The 20,042-nt window shown below is 47.5% G+C and overlaps 1 protein-coding gene across 1 annotated transcript in view; it reads right to left on the bottom strand.

Annotated features, from left to right (window-relative positions):
* Positions 1-39: 39 nt before the first annotated feature.
* LOC115532161 (kinesin-like protein KIF21A) overlaps positions 40-20,042 on the bottom strand; it is a 27,497-nt gene continuing 7,494 nt past the window's right edge. The window contains exons 11-30 of the mRNA XM_030341731.1: positions 19,355-19,423; positions 18,839-18,981; positions 18,461-18,605; positions 18,034-18,228; positions 17,096-17,197; positions 15,690-15,855; positions 15,217-15,237; positions 13,833-13,890; positions 13,359-13,413; positions 12,925-13,124; positions 11,693-11,914; positions 11,503-11,538; positions 10,797-10,936; positions 10,096-10,180; positions 9,622-9,711; positions 8,565-8,723; positions 7,876-7,993; positions 6,862-7,032; positions 5,077-5,276; positions 40-3,879 (exon numbers count right to left, since the gene is read on the bottom strand). Coding sequence (XP_030197591.1) covers positions 3,822-3,879; positions 5,077-5,276; positions 6,862-7,032; positions 7,876-7,993; positions 8,565-8,723; positions 9,622-9,711; positions 10,096-10,180; positions 10,797-10,936; positions 11,503-11,538; positions 11,693-11,914; positions 12,925-13,124; positions 13,359-13,413; positions 13,833-13,890; positions 15,217-15,237; positions 15,690-15,855; positions 17,096-17,197; positions 18,034-18,228; positions 18,461-18,605; positions 18,839-18,981; positions 19,355-19,423 — 2,433 coding nt within the window. The 3' untranslated portion in view covers positions 40-3,821. The remainder of the gene's footprint in view (positions 3,880-5,076; positions 5,277-6,861; positions 7,033-7,875; positions 7,994-8,564; positions 8,724-9,621; positions 9,712-10,095; positions 10,181-10,796; positions 10,937-11,502; positions 11,539-11,692; positions 11,915-12,924; positions 13,125-13,358; positions 13,414-13,832; positions 13,891-15,216; positions 15,238-15,689; positions 15,856-17,095; positions 17,198-18,033; positions 18,229-18,460; positions 18,606-18,838; positions 18,982-19,354; positions 19,424-20,042) is intronic.

Below are 20,042 nucleotides of genomic sequence, written 5' to 3'. Positions count from 1 at the left end.
AAGGACGCAGAGATAAAGTCAAAAACCAGAGACCAAAGGTTCCTTTTGACAGATGGTTTATTCACACAAGGCATCTGACATTAGAATAACTAGAAGTTCACTCAACGACAAAATCTCCTATTTACACACAAACACACGATATTGGCTCAGAAGATGAATTCATCCACGCAGTTTGATTCAGTCGGTAACCTTTTTAAAATCATCACAGTTGATTCCAGTTAAAGGGGTACTGTTGTACACCTCCCACGATTCCTGGCCTCTGAACATATGAGGACATCTGGGAACATTACAGACCCTTCAAACCTGCGCCCTTCCAAATAAAGCACAAACACAGCAGAAATGATTAATGTACAATATCACAACAAGCAGAGAGCGTTTGGAAGGGACTGAATATGAGGAGAAGGCCAGGATGAGTTCAGGGCTGGATGTCACACTTCACAGATGCTGGATTCACCCAACATTGTTTTTCTAAGTTTCAGAATCATCGTCTTAAAGAATATCTTTAACGATAAAAGGAAAACTTGTGTTCCCTTAAATACGCCAAGGCCCTGCGACGACACGAACATCTGCTAACGGTACCGACATCTGCTAGTGCTACCGACATCTGCTGCGGGTAAGAGATGGTCGATGGTGACGCTAAAGTTGACCTCTGATATATGTACAGGTCAGCAGGCCGTATAACAGATTGAGTTGCCAGATTGGCTGCGGTTAGAGCGTCGGTGGTCTATTGTTTCAGTATATATATATATAGTACGTTTATGTGGTGAATTGCTCTGCAATCATGTCCCCAGCAGTGTTTCCAAGGCGTATCGACTTGATTCAAGGCTTGGAAACTCAGACTAGAGTGGTCTGTAAATGGTGTTTAGGACGGACCAAGTGCACTATGGATGAGCGGGGGGGGGGGGGGGGGGGGGGGGGTTACTCCCAGCAGAAAGGTTCTGAGATCAAAGAACTCGAAGGCTCGGTTCTTGCGGAACTAACCCCAACCCCTCCTGCTCCTTAATGTCTTCTGAAAGGATTCACTCAGTCACTGAGGGTGAAAGCGTCTGCGAAATTACAAAATAGTTTTTTCTACTCATGACGCTGGCAATACGGAAAATGACAATAACAGTATTGGAAAACGCAACGGCGAAGATATGATACCATGTAGATATACAAACACACATTAAACCAATGTACCAGACTGAATTAAATGCTTGGATGTTTTGAGGTGCAGTTTGCGTCAATATTGTGAGATTGTGATCATGCTGAGCAATTGTAGCATCATCATCACTTGTAAAGATGTGAAGTTTGTTTTTAAAATCAGGACATGGAAATGTATTTTTTTGATCAACTGAACTGCAAAACAAGGTGCTTGATTAGCTAAAGATGAATAAGTTCTGATTTGACGCAAATATGTCGCTAAGGATGGTGCTGTTTACCTCCGAATAAATCAGTGGCTTGTTCAGAAAAACATGATTACCCATCAAAGCTTCCCAAGTAAGATGCGGTTCTTTGGAGGCGAGACACCAGGGGAATGTTTTCGAAATTTTGAATTATAAGGTGCTTCCTCTCGTTGAGGTTCTGATTGTGAAAAAATAAAGTAATAATCAACAAGACAACAGGAAATACGATTTATCGGTATTTGTGCGCTGATCTCCTCGACAGTCAACTTTCTGAGATATGAATTTGATCCCTGATCATTATAACCACATCAGTATCTCCTTAATAAGCCTGATCATCGTCTCAGACTTCTAAAGGGAGCTTGTGGCTTCAAATGACTAATTCCTCCCCAGAGACACTTCGTCAAGTCATACCTCAGGTTACATGTTGACTTCACCAACAGAAAAACAGCATTCTTCCTGCTCCATGTACCTTTGAGAACGTAACATCTCCTCGAGGTCTGAAAACAGCTTAGGAAAGGTAGGAAAGGTTGAAAAAGGATTGAAAAGTATCTGAAAATACTGTCGTCTCAATCTTGATTCACACATGCTTGTAAAGCAAAAAGTATAAAACTGATAACGATTTGGTCGTCAATCTACACGGCCAAAACCGGCCAATCAGCTACACGTCTGTGCTGTCACACACAGACGGACACCTCTTCTTTTCTGTGCCATTAGCGCTAAAGTCCTCGCGGGGTGAGGCCACTGGCGCCAGACAGCGGGGCTGGTCTTCTGAGAAGGTATGACACACAAAGAAGTAGAAGACAACGGGCCGCAGCGTGGGGAAACCCACCTCAACCTGACTGTACTGCTGAAAACGAGCAGCAGAACCAGAGGTACTCCATCCTCGTCAGTGATCCGTACAGTCCCCCGTTCAGAGTTTCCAGCACAGGAAAAGTAGTTTCACAGAGCCATAGAACCTTCAAAGAGATGATATTCGAGGGTTATCTTTCAATATTCGTCTAGATATCCACAGGAATCCACTCTGCGTTGCACAGGGGAGATGCTATGCTACACTCCAGACAGCGACGTTAAGTCAGACTTATTGAAAACAGCATCCCAGATATGAACGCTACCCAAGTAGGAATGTAGAACTCTCCTCTTTACTAATTTAGTTATTTTCCACGTTGATATTCGACGAAAACAATGTTTGGTGTGTTCCCACGCGGTTTCCATGGCGACGTATCCAATATAAAGATGCAAGCAGGTAAACAAGATAGGTTTCAGATCTCAGCCAGTGGCTGATTTTGAGCTCAGATGCAAAAAAAGTAACTTTTGATTAGTCTGGACCAACTTTCTCCTCGACACTCCTCTCCCACATCGGCAGTTCATCCAACATGGCCGCCCTCCGTCTAGACGGTCATCACTTCAGCAACTGGACGCTCCTCCGTGAAGGCCTCCCAGGAGAGGCAGGTCTCCAGGGGGCAGGAGAAGCTCTTTTCTCCCTCGTGAGAACAGTAATCTTTACTACGGTTTCTTAAGCGGAGGCGAGAGGAGACCTTCATGAAGGCAGCCATTGCCAGGGCCACAGGCAACAGCCGTCCCTCGTGGGAAGGAACCGATACGGTGAACACGACATGGAGGTCAGCTGACCTCAATCCTCCGTCTTTTTCCAGATCTCACTGATACGTTGTGTGCTTCTGGTTCCACGCCTCTTTGAAGCCCCTCTGAAACTCGCTTACTCATTGGTTACATAACGAACGTTACATAATGACTCATCAACTGTCAGGATAATTAATCTTGTGCCGCTGTTGGGGGCAAAGGCTGGTGGCCAGAATAGTCTTTTGTCAAGGGTGTTTGAATCCTAGTCAGAAGGTTGGAGGTTCAATCACCGCAAGGCCCAGGCGTTCCTAAGCAAGACACCCGACCCCTGCTCTGTACGTGTTTGCACTGTGCTTGGATACAGGAGCTCTTCCTGAAGAAACCCAACAGACTGCCGGAGCTGCTCTCTGCCCACCTCTCTGGCCCACTTCTGGTAGACTCTGGTTATATTTAGGGATGGATAACTGCTGGTCAGGTTCTCGCTTTCTCTAGAACAATGCACTCCCATTAGCTAGAATCAGATGGGGGGCGGGGTTGTTCCCAGCTTGTTTGATTGACTTTACATGGTAACCCAATACTGCAATTGTGTCCAACTTTAGACAGTTCAGTGGAGATTTGGACCATGATCTACCCAAAGCACTACATGGTCACCCACTAGATCGCTTTTCAAGTTGGTGGAGGGCATGGACCTCCTGATGGTGGAGTTGGTGGAGGGTGGGGACCTCATTAAGGGGGTGTTGTTGTAGGGCGTGGATCTACTGATGGTGGAGGGTGGTGGAGGGTGGTGGAGGGTGGGGATCAGGGAGGTGGAGTCCATCCTTCAGCCTAGTTAAGCTCCTCTCAGCTTGGTGGAGTTCATCAGTGAAGTCCTCCCTCCAGATGGCCCTTAGCCTGCCAGACCTTCACCGTCCTGTCACTGACACACACACACACACACACACACACACACACACACACACACACACACACACAGGTCAGACATGGGCATCAAACGGCCTGCTGGTGCAGACTCCCGGACATCCGCCGGCCCCCGGAGCTGAGCTCCTGCCGGGCTCGAGCGCCGGAGTTCAGCTCCAGCCGGAGTCCGGGAGTCCGCAAACGGCAACAATCCCTTTCTCCTCCATGTCGCAGTTCAGTTGTCGCAGTTCAGTCTGGACTTTCAGATTGATGTTGAAGTGGAAGTACCAGAGACGTCGGAGAACCTGACGCAGTCGTTGCGATTCATAATATCATCCGGAAAGCACACAGCTTTTGGCCGTGATATTATATATTATATTATGATACATAGATATCTTATATTATTTAGATACAGAGCTCAAGGACGCCCGCCGGAGCTCCCGGAGTGTTCTATAATAGAACACGGCCAAAGGCTGCGTGCGCCTCCGGATGATATTATGAATCCTAAACAACCGCGTTGGTTTCTCTGAGGTCTCTAGTAGGCTGCTTCCACAACAAGTAGAGACTGGCCATGGTTGAATTTAATGAATTAACAGAACGGAAACATGGCGGTCACAGGGGGAAGCCTCTCAAACTCAGGCGACCCCGCATAACAGAATGGCTTGAAATTCCAGCGATTGTGGACCCAACTTACGAACGCACACTGCGGCCGCCTACATAGCTGTACCCAATCAAAATTAAGGGCAGAATATAAAAATAGGAACAAAAGGAGCATTTCTGTAAATATTTGTAACACAATGATACTTAATTGAAACAAAATTGATTTTGTGTTAATCGTGGAACTATGTTTAATGGCGTCCAAAGTGTGGCCCTCTGCTTACTTTGACAAAGTAACTGTGGCCCTCAGACTAAAACTGTTGCCCCTCCCGACATAGGTTAACTGATCTCCCTAATTCACATTTTTCGTATTTTTTGTAATTCTATAATGACTTGCAGGAATCAAATCCATACGAATGAGGGATTCGACCCCTTAACCAGTTTCCTCTTTCAAGATAATGAAACCATCACTGGAGCATGGACTCAATCCCTTTCATAGCACAAACACAGGGTTTCAAACCTACAACTGGACTCATTAAAAAAGATATGAGCCCATAATGCAAATCAGTCAGAGGATCCACTCTAAAATCTTAGGGTGGGTTTCGACCCCAAGACTTACTCTGAGGCGGTGAACAGCTGGCTGCTGTTGGTGGTCATGCTGTTGATGGGGAAGTCGTGTCCCTGGAGGTCCCCCAGGGGGGTCAGGGTCTCGGCGTGCCAGAGGCGGAGCAGGCCCCCCCGACAGCCCCCCACCACCACAGGGGACCCGGGTACCAGGCTCAGAGCGCTGGCCCAGTCCCCGGGACTGCTCACACACTGCTGGGAGAAGGGGCACAGAACACACGACCCTCGGGTGAGTGGAAGGAAGGGGCGTGAGGCGGCGGTCGCACTGCGAGGAGCGTCGCTAGAAACACGGCCTCTTGAAAGACGCAAGACGCTTTGTCAAACTGCTATATTGCTTTGTCAAACTGCTAGACGCTTTGTCAAACTGCTAGACGCTTTGTCAAACTGCTAGACGCTTTGTCAAACTGCTAGACGCTTTGTCAAACGCAAGACACCTTGTCAAAGGAAAGACGCCTTGTCAGAGGCAAAGACGTCTTGTCAAAACCCAGGACGCCTGGTCAAACCGCTAGAGGCCTTGTCAGAGGCAAGACGCCTTGAAAAAAGGCAAGACACCTTGTCAAACAAAAGACTCCTTGACAGAGGCAAGACGCCTTATCAAACTGCTAGACTCCTTGTCAAACGCAAGACACCTTGTCAAACTGCAAGATGCCTTGTCAAACGCAAGACACCTTGTCAAACTGCAAGATGCCTTGTCAAATGCAAGACAACTTGTCAAACTGCGAGATGCCTTGTCAAAGCCAAGATGCCTTGTCAAACGCAAGACGCCTGGTCAAACTGCTAGATGACTTGTCAAAGTCTGCGTCATCTGCGTCCACCATTGTCGAACCGTTGGGCAATGTAGAGTATGCAGATGAACAGTTCATACTGGCCGTCTCCGTGAACAATAGTAAAGCCCGCCTCTCGCTTGATTGATTTTAACGGCTTCCGGGGCCGAGTGTGACATTGACGAGCGGTGAGACTCTGTCCTTTGCACGAAAAAGTTAAGAATGTTCGAACTTTAATGTTGTCTAAAAACACTAGAAAAGCGCACAGCATGGCGCTACTCTAGAGAGGAGCGCAGGACTGAAGCACAGCTCGGCAAAGAAACAAGGACTGAAGCCCATTGTGGTGCCACAGCCTTTTGATTGTTACCGGCAGTGATACTTAGCACTAAAGGTATTATACTTGACTCTTTACACAGCCAGTAACCATGACGACTAACGGTGATGTCGGTGACGGCTGGTCGCCGCGTGATCACCGGTCACTAGGTAACGTGAAGGCAGAGAACGGCGAGCGGAGAGGAGAAGGGCAATGAGTGTTTGATCTGTGGCCTCATTTAAGCCCGGTCACAGCAGGGGGCCGTGTGGACACAAGTCATCGATAAACCATCGACTGTAATGACTTGACGACATCATTGATTTATCACTATTGGGTTACAACTTGTTTAGAGTTCACCTGGATCCTGAATAGCCTCCCCCAACTTAGGCATTTATTGTATGTTGTACGTCCTGGCCCTTAATGTACGCACTTATTGTATGCTGTATGTCATTGTACATAAAAATAGTACTTGTTCATGCTTGGCACTTGGTTCTATGAACCAAGTGTGCCGACAGCGATATATTGTCGCTTTGGATAAAAGCGTCTGCTAAATGCCCTGAATGTAAATCTAAATGTATTGCATACATGTCTGTCTATTCAATGCATCAGTGACGCAGTATTGTGTTGATGTTAGCATTGACAACAACTAGCATGGACTGGTGGTGCTAGCTAGGGGTGTTAGCTGGGACTGTTAGCATGCTACCTGCAGCTGCTTCTTGCTGCTCAGGTCCCATCTCTTGATGCTGAGATCCCGCGAGCTGCTGTAGAAAGTGTCCCCGTGGACCACCAGCGCCTCCACAGAGTCCTGGTGCTTTGGTTCAAAGGTCATGCAGGAGGTGATGCTGCCCTGGGCCCCCTCGGCCACCTCAAATATCTGGGGGTGAGAGAACAAATGGGGAATGGTAAATGAACTGCATTTATACCGCGCTTCTTCTAACCAGTGGCGGCTCAAAGCGCTTTACAATATAGCCTAACATTCACCCATTCATGCACACAACACCGACGGCGGAGTCAAAAACGCAAGGCGACAGCAAGCTCGTCAGGAGCAGTGAGGGTGAGGCGTCTTGCTCTGGGACACCTCGACACTCTAGCTAGTAGGAGCCGGGGATCGAACTAGCAACCTTCCATAACCAGCAAACGCTCTCTACCTCCTGAGTCACATGTCGCCCCTAACAAGGAGCTTGACAACTACTTATTGTTTGGCATGAGAGGTCTTTGTGGTCGTGACGGGACAGAGGAAGGGCGGTGCTGAAGGGACTAAACCGTGCAGGACCCGGCCGGCCTTCTGGAGGGCCATGTCTGGCCCATGTGACTCAAACACGTGGACATTACTGCTTTGCTAAGACCTCTACTCGTAAGCCTGGCCCAGAGTCTAGACCCTGGAGCTCTGTCTGGATGTCCCCAGAGCGACCTGCAGCTTAACACGGGGAAACAGAGCTGATAATCGTCGGCCTGAAGCAACAACCTGATACAATTTGAAGACACACACTGCGTGTACAGATTTAGAAACATTGATCAAATCAGACCACTTCTAACCACAGCGGACGCAGAGGTATATCGGATATCGTCTAAACTAGATTAGTGTAATGCTCTGATCTCTGCTTTACTGAACTCCACTGTGAAGAGCAAGCGTCTAGCAGAATCCCTCTGCTAGACTCCTGACCAGAACAAGAAACCACACGAGGGATATACGAATAGTGAAGTAGTGAGTATATACCTTGATGTGGTGGTCCTTGGATCCGGTCAGGACCAGATCCTGTCCCAGTCCCAGCTGGTCCACAGTCAGACACCCCACCGGACCCAGGTGACCCGTCAGCTTACCTGTCGACACAAACCTGGAGGGAGAGAGAGAGTGGGAGAGTGATGGGTTGGTTGGAAGGGGATGGCGGGCGTTGTTTATATTGGTGTAGTTTGTGGGCGTGGTCTCTAGGTGTGGTTTGTGGGCGTGGTCTCTAGGTGTGGTTTGTGGGCGTGGTCTCTAGGTGTGGTTTGTGGGTGTGATCTCTAGGTGTGGTTTGTGGGTGTGGTCTCTAGGTGTGGTTTGTGGGTGTGGTCTCTAGGTGTGGTTTGTGGGTGTGGTCTCTAGGTGTGGTTTGTGAGAGTGGTCTCTAGGTTTGGTTTGTGGGAGTGGTCGCTAGGTGTGGTTTGTGGGAGTGGTTTGTGGGCGTGGTCTCCAGGTGTGCTATGTGGGCGTGGTCTCGAGGGAAGCTTTGTGGGTGTGGTCTTTAGGTGTGCATTGTGGGCGTGGTCTCGAGGGAAGCTTTGTGGGTGTGGTCTCTAGGTGTGCATTGTGGGCGTGGTCTCTAAGTGTGCATTGTGGGTGTGGTCTACAGGTATGCTTTTGGGACGTGGTCTCTAGGTGTGCACCAGACGGGGTTTAGGGCGCGGTTGAGGGCGTGGTCTTACTTGCGGAGGTCCCACATGCGCACGGCGTTGCCGGCGGCGGCGTAGAGGAAGGTGGCGGCGGGGTTGAGCGCCACCTGGCTGATCTGGTTCTCACCTGGGGGGATCCCCGCCGTCCGCAGGGCCGCGCCCCCGTCCCCCGAGCTCACCTGGCCCGACGACCTGGACCCACACACACACACACCTTAATGTTACTGCGCAGTACACACACACACACACACCTTACTGTTACTGCGTAGTACACACACACACACACACACACACCTTACTGTTACTGCGTAGTACACACACACACACACACACCTTACTGTTACTGCGTAGTACACACACACACACCTTAATGGTACTGCGTAGTACACACACACACCTTACTGTTACTGCGTAGTACACACACACTAGGGATGCGTCGTTCGCGACCGATTCGTTACTAAAATATACAAACGAACAGAGCTTCGTCTCCCCGCGATCTTATATTGATTGAGTCTACAACGTTCTCAAAGATTCAGCCAATGAGAGGTAGCAATGGTGTTGCCATGCCACCTGGGAAAACAAATGACAAGGTGGTACCGTCGAATTTGCGCGCTTTCTCTGTCTGACGTGTCTTTAGGGTCATGCCATTCGACGTGGGGCCACTCATATATCCCCCTACATTTCCAAAAATAGACTTGCCCACCATCTGTTTATTTGATAAACGCATTTCCCGATCCCAGGAGTCTTTGCTCCATTCTACGTCAATTCAAGAACAAACAAAGAAATTTAACTGCAGTTCGTATTTTTTATTTATGACCATAAAAGTTCTGTAATGCCTGAATAATGAAGAATTAAATGTAAAGTAAAAAAATACATAAATATAAAACCATGAATGACATATAGAGAGTAAGCAAGTGGTATAAATATTGGTGGGACGTTTGGCTATACAATATACTATATCTTGTGGATTTTCACGGAGGGTACAGCTTAGAAGTCGTTTAAATTACACACACACACACACACACACACACACACACACACACACACACACACACACACACACACACACACACACACACACTGAACTCACGTCAGAGTCTGGATACACTTGGCAGAGTCCCTGATGTCCCAGACCTTGATGTAGGAGGTGGAGACAGTGAAGACCAGACTAGAGGTATACCTGAAAAGAGGGGGCAGGTAATGAGACGGATATGCAGAGAGAGAGAGAGACAGGTAATGAGACAGAGATACAGAGAGACAGGTAGTGAGACAGAGACAGAGAGAGAGAGAGAGAGAGAGAGAGAGAGAGAGAGAGAGAGAGAGAGAGAGAGAGAGAGAGGTAGTGAGACAGAGATACAGAGAGAGATAGAGAGAGAGAGACAGGTAGTGAGACAGAGATGCAGAGATAGAGAGAGACAGGTAGTGAGACAGAAATGCATAGAGAGAGAGACAGGTAGTGAGACAGAGATGCAGAGAGAGACAGTTGAACAGTGCCAGACAAAGACAGGTGAACCAGATAGACCCAGAGACAGAGAGATAGACCCAGAGACAGACAGACAGGTACCTGACTGACACCACGCTGCTGGGATGATCTCCTAGAGACATGATCTCCTGACCGGTCACCAGGTTCCACACCTTGCAGGTACGGTCTACACACACACACACACACACACACACACACACACACACACACACACACACACACACACACACACACACACACACACACACACACACACACACACACACACACACACACACACACACACAGACACACGCAGAGATAGTGTATCAACAGCCAGTGTATCAACAGCCAGTGTTTCAACAGCCAGTGTAACAACAGTGAGTGTATCAACAGACAGTATAACAACAGCCAGTGTAGCAACAGCCAGTGTATCAACAGCCAGTGTAGCAACAGCCAGTGTTAGAACAGCCAGTGTAGCAACAGCCAGTGTAACAACAGACAGTGTAGCAACAGCCAGTGTAGCAACAGCCAGTGTTAGAACAGCCAGTGTAGCAACAGCCAGTGTAGCAACAGCCAGTGTTAGAACAGCCAGTGTAGCAACAGCCAGTGTAGCAACAGCCAGTGTAGCAACAGCCAGTGTAGCAACAGCCAGTGTTAGAACAGCCAGTGTAGCAACAGCCAGTGCAGCAACAGCCAGTGTAGCAACAGCCAGTGTAGCAACAGCCAGTGTTAGAACAGCCAGTGTTAGAACAGCCAGTGTATCAACAGCCAGTGCATCAAGCTAGGAGTGTGTTTGGTACCTTTGGAGCCGGTGAAGAGCAGGTCGTCCGTGGCGTCCACACAGAGGACCGGCTTGGTGTGGCCCTCGGCCACGTGCACGCACTGCAGCCCATCGGGGCCCTTACTGGACTTAGGGGGGGACACCGATTTGATCTCACCCCTGCAAGGAAGAAACACAAGACGCAGAGGAAACTGTTTGAACAATCATGTATAGATAACTTTAAAACACATACACAAATAGACACACACACACACACACACACACACACACACACACACACACACACACACACACACACACACACACACACACACACACACACACACACACACACACACACATTATGACCCAACAGAGGAAAGCAACTATACAAACTAGATAAACTATGTAAAAAATATATATTTTATTTATTTAACTTTATTTTGATTCTGGTCGCAACTTTATTCCCACTCTTAATGTTGATATTCTGTTTCAGAATGTGTGCTTCTGTTCCAACTGCCCTTTTGGGTTAAAACAAACAGCCATCCACCGATCCATCAATCCGTCTATCTACTCAAACCACTTGTCTCAGCAGTAACTTCACTTTAAATAACTGATAAATAAACAACGCTAAAAACTGGGACATGTCATGCGAATGCTAACTGTGTCTAAACCTCTTCCAGTTCTACTAAAGTCGCTGGGAGCAGGTTGAGGGTTGAGTTAGGATCCCAGAGAATAATATTCACCTGTGGCCCTCCGACATGGACATCGTCTGTTCTGACCTGAAACACAAAATAAAAACAGGTCAGCGATCAGAGGTCACAGATGAGTTCATAACTCCACAAAACGCAAAACTGCTAAACAAGCTCATTTTCGAAAATCTACATATATCTGAGTTGCAAAATGTAAAGTTGTGGTTGCGCTGGTTCGACTTACTGTGCTTTGTAATCTGAGATTTTGGTCTTTAGCTCGGCTGTGCTAGCCGTGTGCGTGGGTGTGGGAGAGGGGCTGGCTGTGTGAGGGTGTGCGGGGCTGGGGGTGGGTGAGTGTGGGGATGGATGGCCGGGAGTCTGTCCTCTCTCGAAGAACCGTCTGTGGCTGAGCGGCGATCGCTCTATCGACTTCTTCTCAGCACCCATAGGAGACCTGGCACCTGGCCTGAAAACAGATGCACAGTTACGTAGCATGTTAGCTGTATGTAGGCCAGACTTAGGTAGCATGTTAGCTGTATGTTGGCCAGACTTAGGTAGCATGTTAGCTGTATGTAAGCCAGACTTACGCAACATGTTAGCTGCATGTTGGCCAGACTTAGGTAGCATGTTAGCTGTATGTCAGCCAGACTTACGTAGCATGTTAGCTTTATTTTGGCCAAACCTACATCGCATGTTTGCCAACCTTACGTAGCACCAATACTGACCGTCAACACCAGGGTGCGCTGGCCTCAAACGTTACGTAACATGATGCTGCACGGGAGCTTAGCTAACATAGCATGTAAGCCCTACCGAACCAAATAATTTGGTTCCGACAATAAAACAGGATCATTCGTTCATCATAACAGACTTTAAGATGCTTTAGATGTTTACGAAACTAATCTATGAAGCACTCGCACTTGATGAGGCTATACGATTCCTAAAAATAAAAACATACATACTCTGGATGTTAGTTTCTGTGGCAACGAAACAGTGACTTTAACCGTGACTGCCGGCTATAAAGACATTAGCTCATCCTTACACAAGCTTCTCAAAGTAAAGTTAAAGTGAGATGCTTTCCTGGACTGAGTGGCACCAGCTTTTTTAACGTTTGCTTAATCAGTCTGTGCATTACCAAGTCCTCAGGTACCAATAGTAAGTCTCAAACTGTCTCTTTTCTAAATTCAGTAGGAGTTCCACCAATACGTTACTAATGTCCAAGAACCACTGAGTAGACAACATGGCTATGTGCCAAAATCATCAACGGTTAAAGAAGAAAGCTACTCATAACAATGATAATGCTTAAGAAGGATATATACATATCCATAAACACATTGAACCAACAAATAAAAAAGAGGGTAAATGTGAATAGTGAAGTGTGGCTTATGTGCCTGGGGAACGAGGAGGCTGTGAGTCCAAACCTATAGACCTCTGGGTCAGACCCGCTGGTCCTCAACGTCCTCACGGGGGGGAACCTACCGGCCAGGCGTCCGGAGCGTGGACGGAGCGGCGGCTGTGCTCTCGCGCTCGCTCACGTGCACTGTGGTGGGAGCGTGCACGTCGGCAGACAGTGGGGGGGAGACGGGCAGCGCCGCCGGGTCCTCCGGGAGCGGGTCACAGGTTTGATCCTCGCTGCCCGCGTACAGCAGCTCCATCTGGGTGGTGGTCCGCCTCCGAGCCTGGGGAAGAGCACGGGATTGGTCGACAGGCAGGTTGATTGACAGGTCAATGGACCAAACAAAAAGTATGGCAAACGATGAGGGTTAGGATCTTAAATGAGCGATTTTTTTCTTTCTGTTTTGTGTTACTGTATGACATGTCTTTATGTGAAGCCCACTGAGTGTGCCTTGTGTATGAAAGGTGCAGCATCAATAAAGTTGAGTTGAATAGTGTAGCGATACGATGAGCCGTACCTTATTCCTCTGTCTCCCTTCTCCACATAACTTCATCAGGTCTGGAGCCAGCGTGCTGACCAAAGGAAACACATGAATCACACTGCATCATCCCATCTATCATACACGGATAATACCTCATACCCCAGAGCTTCAGGCCTGTAGAGGAGATTTCTGCGAAACAAATCTGTACCGCTTACAGATATTATATATAAGTAAAGAGGTTCACAATATATTGTAAATATTGTGTGCATTTCAGGGGGATTTTACACATTTCATAGAGGTAATTTTTCAATAATATTAATACAAATACATAGTATTGTTCCTAGTGCTGTATTGAGTGTGATTTGATTCCTGTTCATACTAGTGGGCACACAGGGCTCCCACCCGAACCCTTACAGGAACACATGATGAGGTGGTGCTCCATCCCAGAGGACACAAAATGGTTTTAGATAAATTAGGTAAGAACTTCAAATCAGATGTCATATTTCATACCTGCTGCCTGCGGTCGGACTGGGACTCGACTCATCACTACTGCTGTCCTCTCCGTGTTCTGAACACACACACACACACACACACACACACACACACACACACACACACACACACACACACACACACACACACACACACACACACACACACACACACACACACACACGAGTGTGTTTTTTAAACATCATCAACATAATTAATTGTGGAACAGTTGTTGGCTTCAGGCAGCAGTCATGGGTGATGGAGGGGTGGGTTGTGATTAATCAGCAGGGGTCAAGGTTCAAGGGTCAGAGGGTAAGGGTCAGGGCAAGGTAAGATGTTTTACTTAAAGACAGTCAGTAGAATACCTGAGTGAGGGAGGGGGAGTGTGTGTTATCGTGTAGAGACCAGAGTGCGTGTTATTGTGTACAGACCAGTGTGTGTGCTCTAGTATTGGTGTATGTGAGTGAGTAAGTCAGCGAGCGAATGAGCGAGTGACTGATTGACTGAGTGACTGAGTGAGCGACTGTGTGTGTTCTCGTCTGATTCCAGTGTGTGATCCAGTTTCTAAAGGTTTCGGTACATAATGTCTGATTTGGTTCTAGTGGTGTTGGTAATTAATGTGTGCTTTGGTTCTAGTGTGTGTTCTAGGGGAATTGGTACTTAACGTGAGCTTTGGTTCTAGTGTGTTCTAGTGGTGTTGTTACTGAATGTGTGCTTTGGTTAGCATATGTGTTCTGGGTGTGTTGGTACTGAATGTGGGCTTTGGTTCCAGTGTGTTTTAGTGGTGTTGGTACTTAATGTGTTCTTTGGTTCTAGTGTATTTTCTGGTGGACGATGAGTTTTTAGTTCAACAACAGACGGGAGATTTCAGGCAAAACAACAGGGACTTCAACAGTTAGCACCTCATGCAGGCCATGGGTGTGATACGCCCACTTGGTTAGCATTCAGAGCTAGCGAGGCACTCTGCAGGACTCTAGCCTTAGATATAATTAGAATGACTTGGAAAATTCACCCGTTTGCAAACACTTGTTTGCAAACACATTCACAATTTTGTTTTGCGAATGAGCTACGCTACACAAGGATAGCAGACACAAAGCTACATAAAGCTTGCTAACCTGCTACATAAGGTTGGCTAGCATAAGGCTAACGTGCTACATAAGTCTGGCTAACATAAGGCTAAGATGCTAAATGAGGTTGGCTAACATAAGGCAAATTTTCTACGTAAAGTTAGCTAACTACATCAGCCTTATTAGCATAATAACATTTAGAATGCTAACCTAATTTAGTTAACATTGAACTCATCTCCAGATTAGGTTAAATTACGTAAACTGTTTATTTGGTTTATTTTTATCAGAGATCCTGCATTGTGCGTCTGCCTAGCTCCCCTGATTCCATTACTCACCAGAGGACAGGTAACCTAACTCTGAACAACCACGACAGAGACAAGAAAACACAACAAAGAGGAATGAATGAAATAAGAGATGTAAACAGATCCATCTAACCTGTTCACACCCCCGTGCCCCGTGGTTATAAAACAATATCACGTTTCTTGGATTGTTACTTTTAACTAGGCAACGTCACTGTGTACCGTTAAGGCTTAATTATGGTTCCTCGTTGACGCAACGCAATCAAAGACGCAGACTTTAACCTTTTTGGTTCTGCTTCGGGTTTACGTTGGGTTCACGTAAGCGGACCAATCACAGCCCTCGCCTCGACGCAGCAGCTGCGTCGCCTCGACACAGCAGCGAGGGCTGTGATTGGTCCGACGCAGCAGCGAGGGCTGTGATTGGTAAACCCCCTTGCGTTGCGTCGGCGTGGAACCATAGCTAAGCCTTTAAGCGTGTGTACAGTTAGCATGCGCCGCGCGCGCCGTACCTTGCATGGCGCTCCCCAGCAGCGCGTCCAGCTCGGGGTTGAGCTCTGCCTTCTCCTTCAGCATGTGGAAGAGCAGCTGGTTCTGGGTGGAGCTGTTGATCTCCGTCTGCTTCAGCTTGCCCTCCATCACCTTTACCTGGGAGTCCTTCTGGGCGGCCAGCAGACCCTGCGGGCGGAGGGGAGGGTGGGGCACTTCACCAACAAGGTCCTTGGTTCTATGAACAACCATACTGTACTTTTAATTAATTATTAGGGCATTTAGCGGACACTTTTATCCAAAGCGACTTACAAGCCGACGGCAGAGTCAACCATGCAAGGCGACAGCCAGCTCGTAGCAGTTAGGGTTAAGTGTCTTGCTTAGGGACACATCAACACACAGCTAGGAGGAGCTGGGGATCGAACTAGCAACCTACAGGTTACAAGACAACTGCTCTACCTCCTGAGCTAAGCCGACCCCAAGCTGTACTGACAGCGATACATTGTCCTTCATCTTTCTTCTGACAAATTTGGTTGTTGTTAGTCGCTTTAGATAAAAGCGTCTGCCAAATGCCCTGAATGTAAATGTACATTTTATGCAAATGACGCCACAGAGGGTTTAGAAGAGGGACAGGTAGACAGGTCATTTGTTCTTGGAGTGCTGGTATGTACTTGCTCTGATGAAGCGCTTCTCAAGACACCTTAAGTGCTTAACGTAGTCAGTGTGGGGGATACCCCAACTAATTCCACTACCAAACCAATCAAGATCTGCCCTGATTGGTCGAAGGCCTCGACCAATCAGTCGAATGAGGCAACTTCAGAAGAGATGAGGGATGGCTGTGGCATTTCTAACCAGTTACACTCAGCTGTAGAATGACGCTTGAGTGATGTCTAAATATGTCAATTTTGAACAAGAGGGGTGAAGATGGTTTGGGGGGGGGGGGGCAGGCAGCGGCGTCCCTCATCAGGGATTCCAGGCACTGCAAACGGCAGGGCTAGCATTTGTTTTGGATTGGCTCAAATTGGTAGCAAATTGGCAGCAATTTGAGCCAATCGGAAGTGTAATCACGCTGACCTTTGTGAAAAAAGAAGAGACCAACAAAAGCTTTTGCTGCTTGAATGAGGCATTGTGTGTAGTCCTGCTTTTGTTTTTACATTTGAAAGACTTTGGCACCAGATTAGATTCAAGTACCAAATATATTTTGATACAATTTACACCGAATTCTTATATTGACTTGACCTGGCACTGTAGATTCATGGGAGTGGACTAGTGAGTATTTGAGGTGCAGAGTAGACTATGTCCTGGATTTGAGAATAGACCATTGCGTTGTGAGTATGTTGCGGTGCTGACTGTGTTCTGGATCTGAGAATAGACCATTGCGTTGTGAGTATGTTGCGGTGCTGACTATGTTCTGGATCTGAGAGGGTACCTTATTGATGGACATGGAGATGAGGTGATCGAGGAGGAGGCGGGCCTCTGATAGGCTACAGGAGCTGATCACCGTGGTTACGTCCAAAGTGTCTCCCTCCTCCTGTCTCCCATCAGGAGAGAAACACACACAAACACACACAATCCCAACGATGTTACTAGCGTCGGTCTGCTGCCACCTACAGGTTAAAATGACTTCAAGATCTCTGTACAGTATATGCAATTCATTAAGGTAGGAGGTTATTTTTGCAAGGGGTAACTCTACAGTCTACTGTGAGTATAATAGCTTAAACACTTGACTACCCTCACACCAATTCGCATGCTACCGTGTAGTTGCTCATTTTCCATACACAATGAACGAAACTGCATTACCTAGAATCCCTTTGATTAATATGTGTGTGTGTGTGTGTGTGTGTGTGTGAGTGACTGAGTGAGTTAGCAAATGAGTGAGTGAGTGAGTGAGTGAGTGAGTGGGTGGGTGAGTGAGTGAGTGAGTGAGTGAGTGAGTGAGTGAGTGAGTGAGTGAGTGAGTGTGCGTGTGTGTGTGCCTCTATCTGCGTGCATCCCTGTTCGTAATATATCAATAATCATTTCACTAATTAACTACAAACTACATTACCCAGAACCCCCTGCTCCTGACCTTAGCCTCCTGAATTTGCATGATGTGGTGGATGTCGGTACTATATCCTCTAATAAACTACATTACCCAGAAGCCCCTGCTCCTGACCGTAGCCTCCTTTATCTGCATGATGTAGTCGATGTTGGCAATCCTGTGTATCCTTTTATTAACTACATTACCCAGAACCTCCTGCTCCTGACCTTAGCCTCCTCTATCTGCATGATGTTGGCCAGGCAGTCGGAGATGCTGTTGTTGATGTAGTCGATGTGGTTAATATAACCTTTAATTAACTACATTACCCAGAACCCCCTGCTCCTGACCTTAGCCTCCTCTATCTGCATGATGTTGGCCTGGCAGTCGGCGATGCTGTCGTTGATGTAGTCGATGTTGGCGGCGAGCGACTCCAGCTCCTCCTGGAGCGAGGGCAGCGAGCGGTCGGCGTCCGCCCCGTCCACCACCATCTTCTCTCTCTTCCTGCTCACCCGCTCGCTGCGCCGGGTCAGCTCCTCCCGTTTCTGGGGGCAGAGATTTTCAAAGTAAAAGTTTGATTTTATTTGTGTTTTGAAACACCTAGATTCTATGAGTGAGCGGTTCAGAGCAGGTTATGGAGGAAACCCGAGAGGAAACCCAACAGGACTGATTATTTTTGTGTGTGCGTGTGTGTCACAGTGGAAGTGTGTAACAAAGGTGTAAAAACTTAAGGTTACGCTAAGCTAACGAGCTAGGCCTCCATGTTAGTGAGGTCACCTTCAGCAGGCGGTTCATGTCGGCCTCCATGTTGGAGAGGGTCATCCTCTGCATGATGATGTCACTGATGCGCCGCTCCAGGGACTGCCACTTCCCACGGGCCGCGCGCTTGGTGGGAGCACTTCCTGTCTGCACCGGTGACTTCCTGTGTACGTGGGGAGGGAGAATCAGTCGGTCATCGACTTTATTTTAAAACGGTTAATAACAGGGTTTTCCCATTCGCACATACCCCACACACACACACACACACACACACACAGAAACACACACACACACACACACACACACACACACACACACACACACAGACACACACACACACACACACACAGACAAACATGCACATGCACACAAACACACCCACACACCCCCACCCACCTGGCTCCGTTGGCGGGGGCGGGCCCCGGCAGTCTTCCCCCTGTGGGGGGCCGCTGGGCGGGGTCTGGCAGCGGCTCAGGTAGGCTGACCTTCCGGCCCACCTTACCTGAGGACGGCCTCACCTGCCGTCTCAGGGCCGTCACCTGGGCAACAGGAAACAGGAAGTCATCACACCGTCCGCAAGGAGGGGAACCCCCCCCCCAGGGGAGCGGCTCGTTAACTGACCCCTGAGGTTTGGTTTGTGTCATCGCTTAGCTCTTAACGATGACAAAATTAAGAATTAATTAATTAATCAACAATAATAATAATAATAATAATAATAACAATAATAATAATAATAATAATAATAATACGTTTAATTTGAAGGCGCCTTTCTCGGCAGTCAAGGAAACTGTTCAAAGGGTACACAGAAGTCATTAAAAAACAATAAGATAAATAAAATAAAATAAATAACGACAATAGAAAGAGACATAGCCATTGGCCTCAGACGGTGGTCCGGTGGTCTCCGTTCTTCACCTCCTCGTTCTTGCGCCGCAGGATGAGCTGCTGCTGCCTCTTGTGGGCCTCCAGCTGCTTCACCTGGTGCTGCGGCGCGGCACAAGGAGACAGCTTCAGTACAGCCCTCAAACAGCTCTGTCTCATGATAGATATCGTTTATTTGTTCTCCTAGAGACTGGTGTCTACTGGTGGGAAAGGGGAACTGACGTGAGGAGTATAATCTACAACTGGTTTACTGTCTGATCATGCTGCCTTTGCTTTACTCCGTGTAAATATTTGACTATCATATACTGCTGCTCTTTATACACTGTATATTGGATTTTTATTTTTTTATTATCAGGTTTTCCCTCTTTGATATTTTATCTTGTTTCTGTCTTTGATTGTTTTGTTTTAAAACAATCAAAGACACCGGTGGACAGGTGTTGAAAACTAGCGTTTACGCTAATACACTTATAACAATGCATCTGGTTCGTCCAATGAAATTGTTATGTCCATGTCAAACAAAATAAAATAATAAATGGTAAGAAAAAACATGAAAATAATGACTTAAAAGTTAGAAAACAACCTCAGCTGTAATTAAGATGTAATCCACTGTAGACTCACTACATGTGAACGATACACTGACAGGGACCGCCTTACGTAACCCTACGGCGACACGCCTGATCTCAGCAGGGAAATAACAAGCAACAGCGGCGCAGTCTCCAGC

Source organism: Gadus morhua, chromosome 19 (genome assembly GCF_902167405.1).
Source record: "Gadus morhua chromosome 19, gadMor3.0, whole genome shotgun sequence".
NCBI lineage: Eukaryota > Metazoa > Chordata > Actinopteri > Gadiformes > Gadidae > Gadus > Gadus morhua.
The sequence above is the reverse complement of the archived record's forward strand: the minus strand, read 5'-3'. Positions and strand labels throughout refer to the sequence as shown.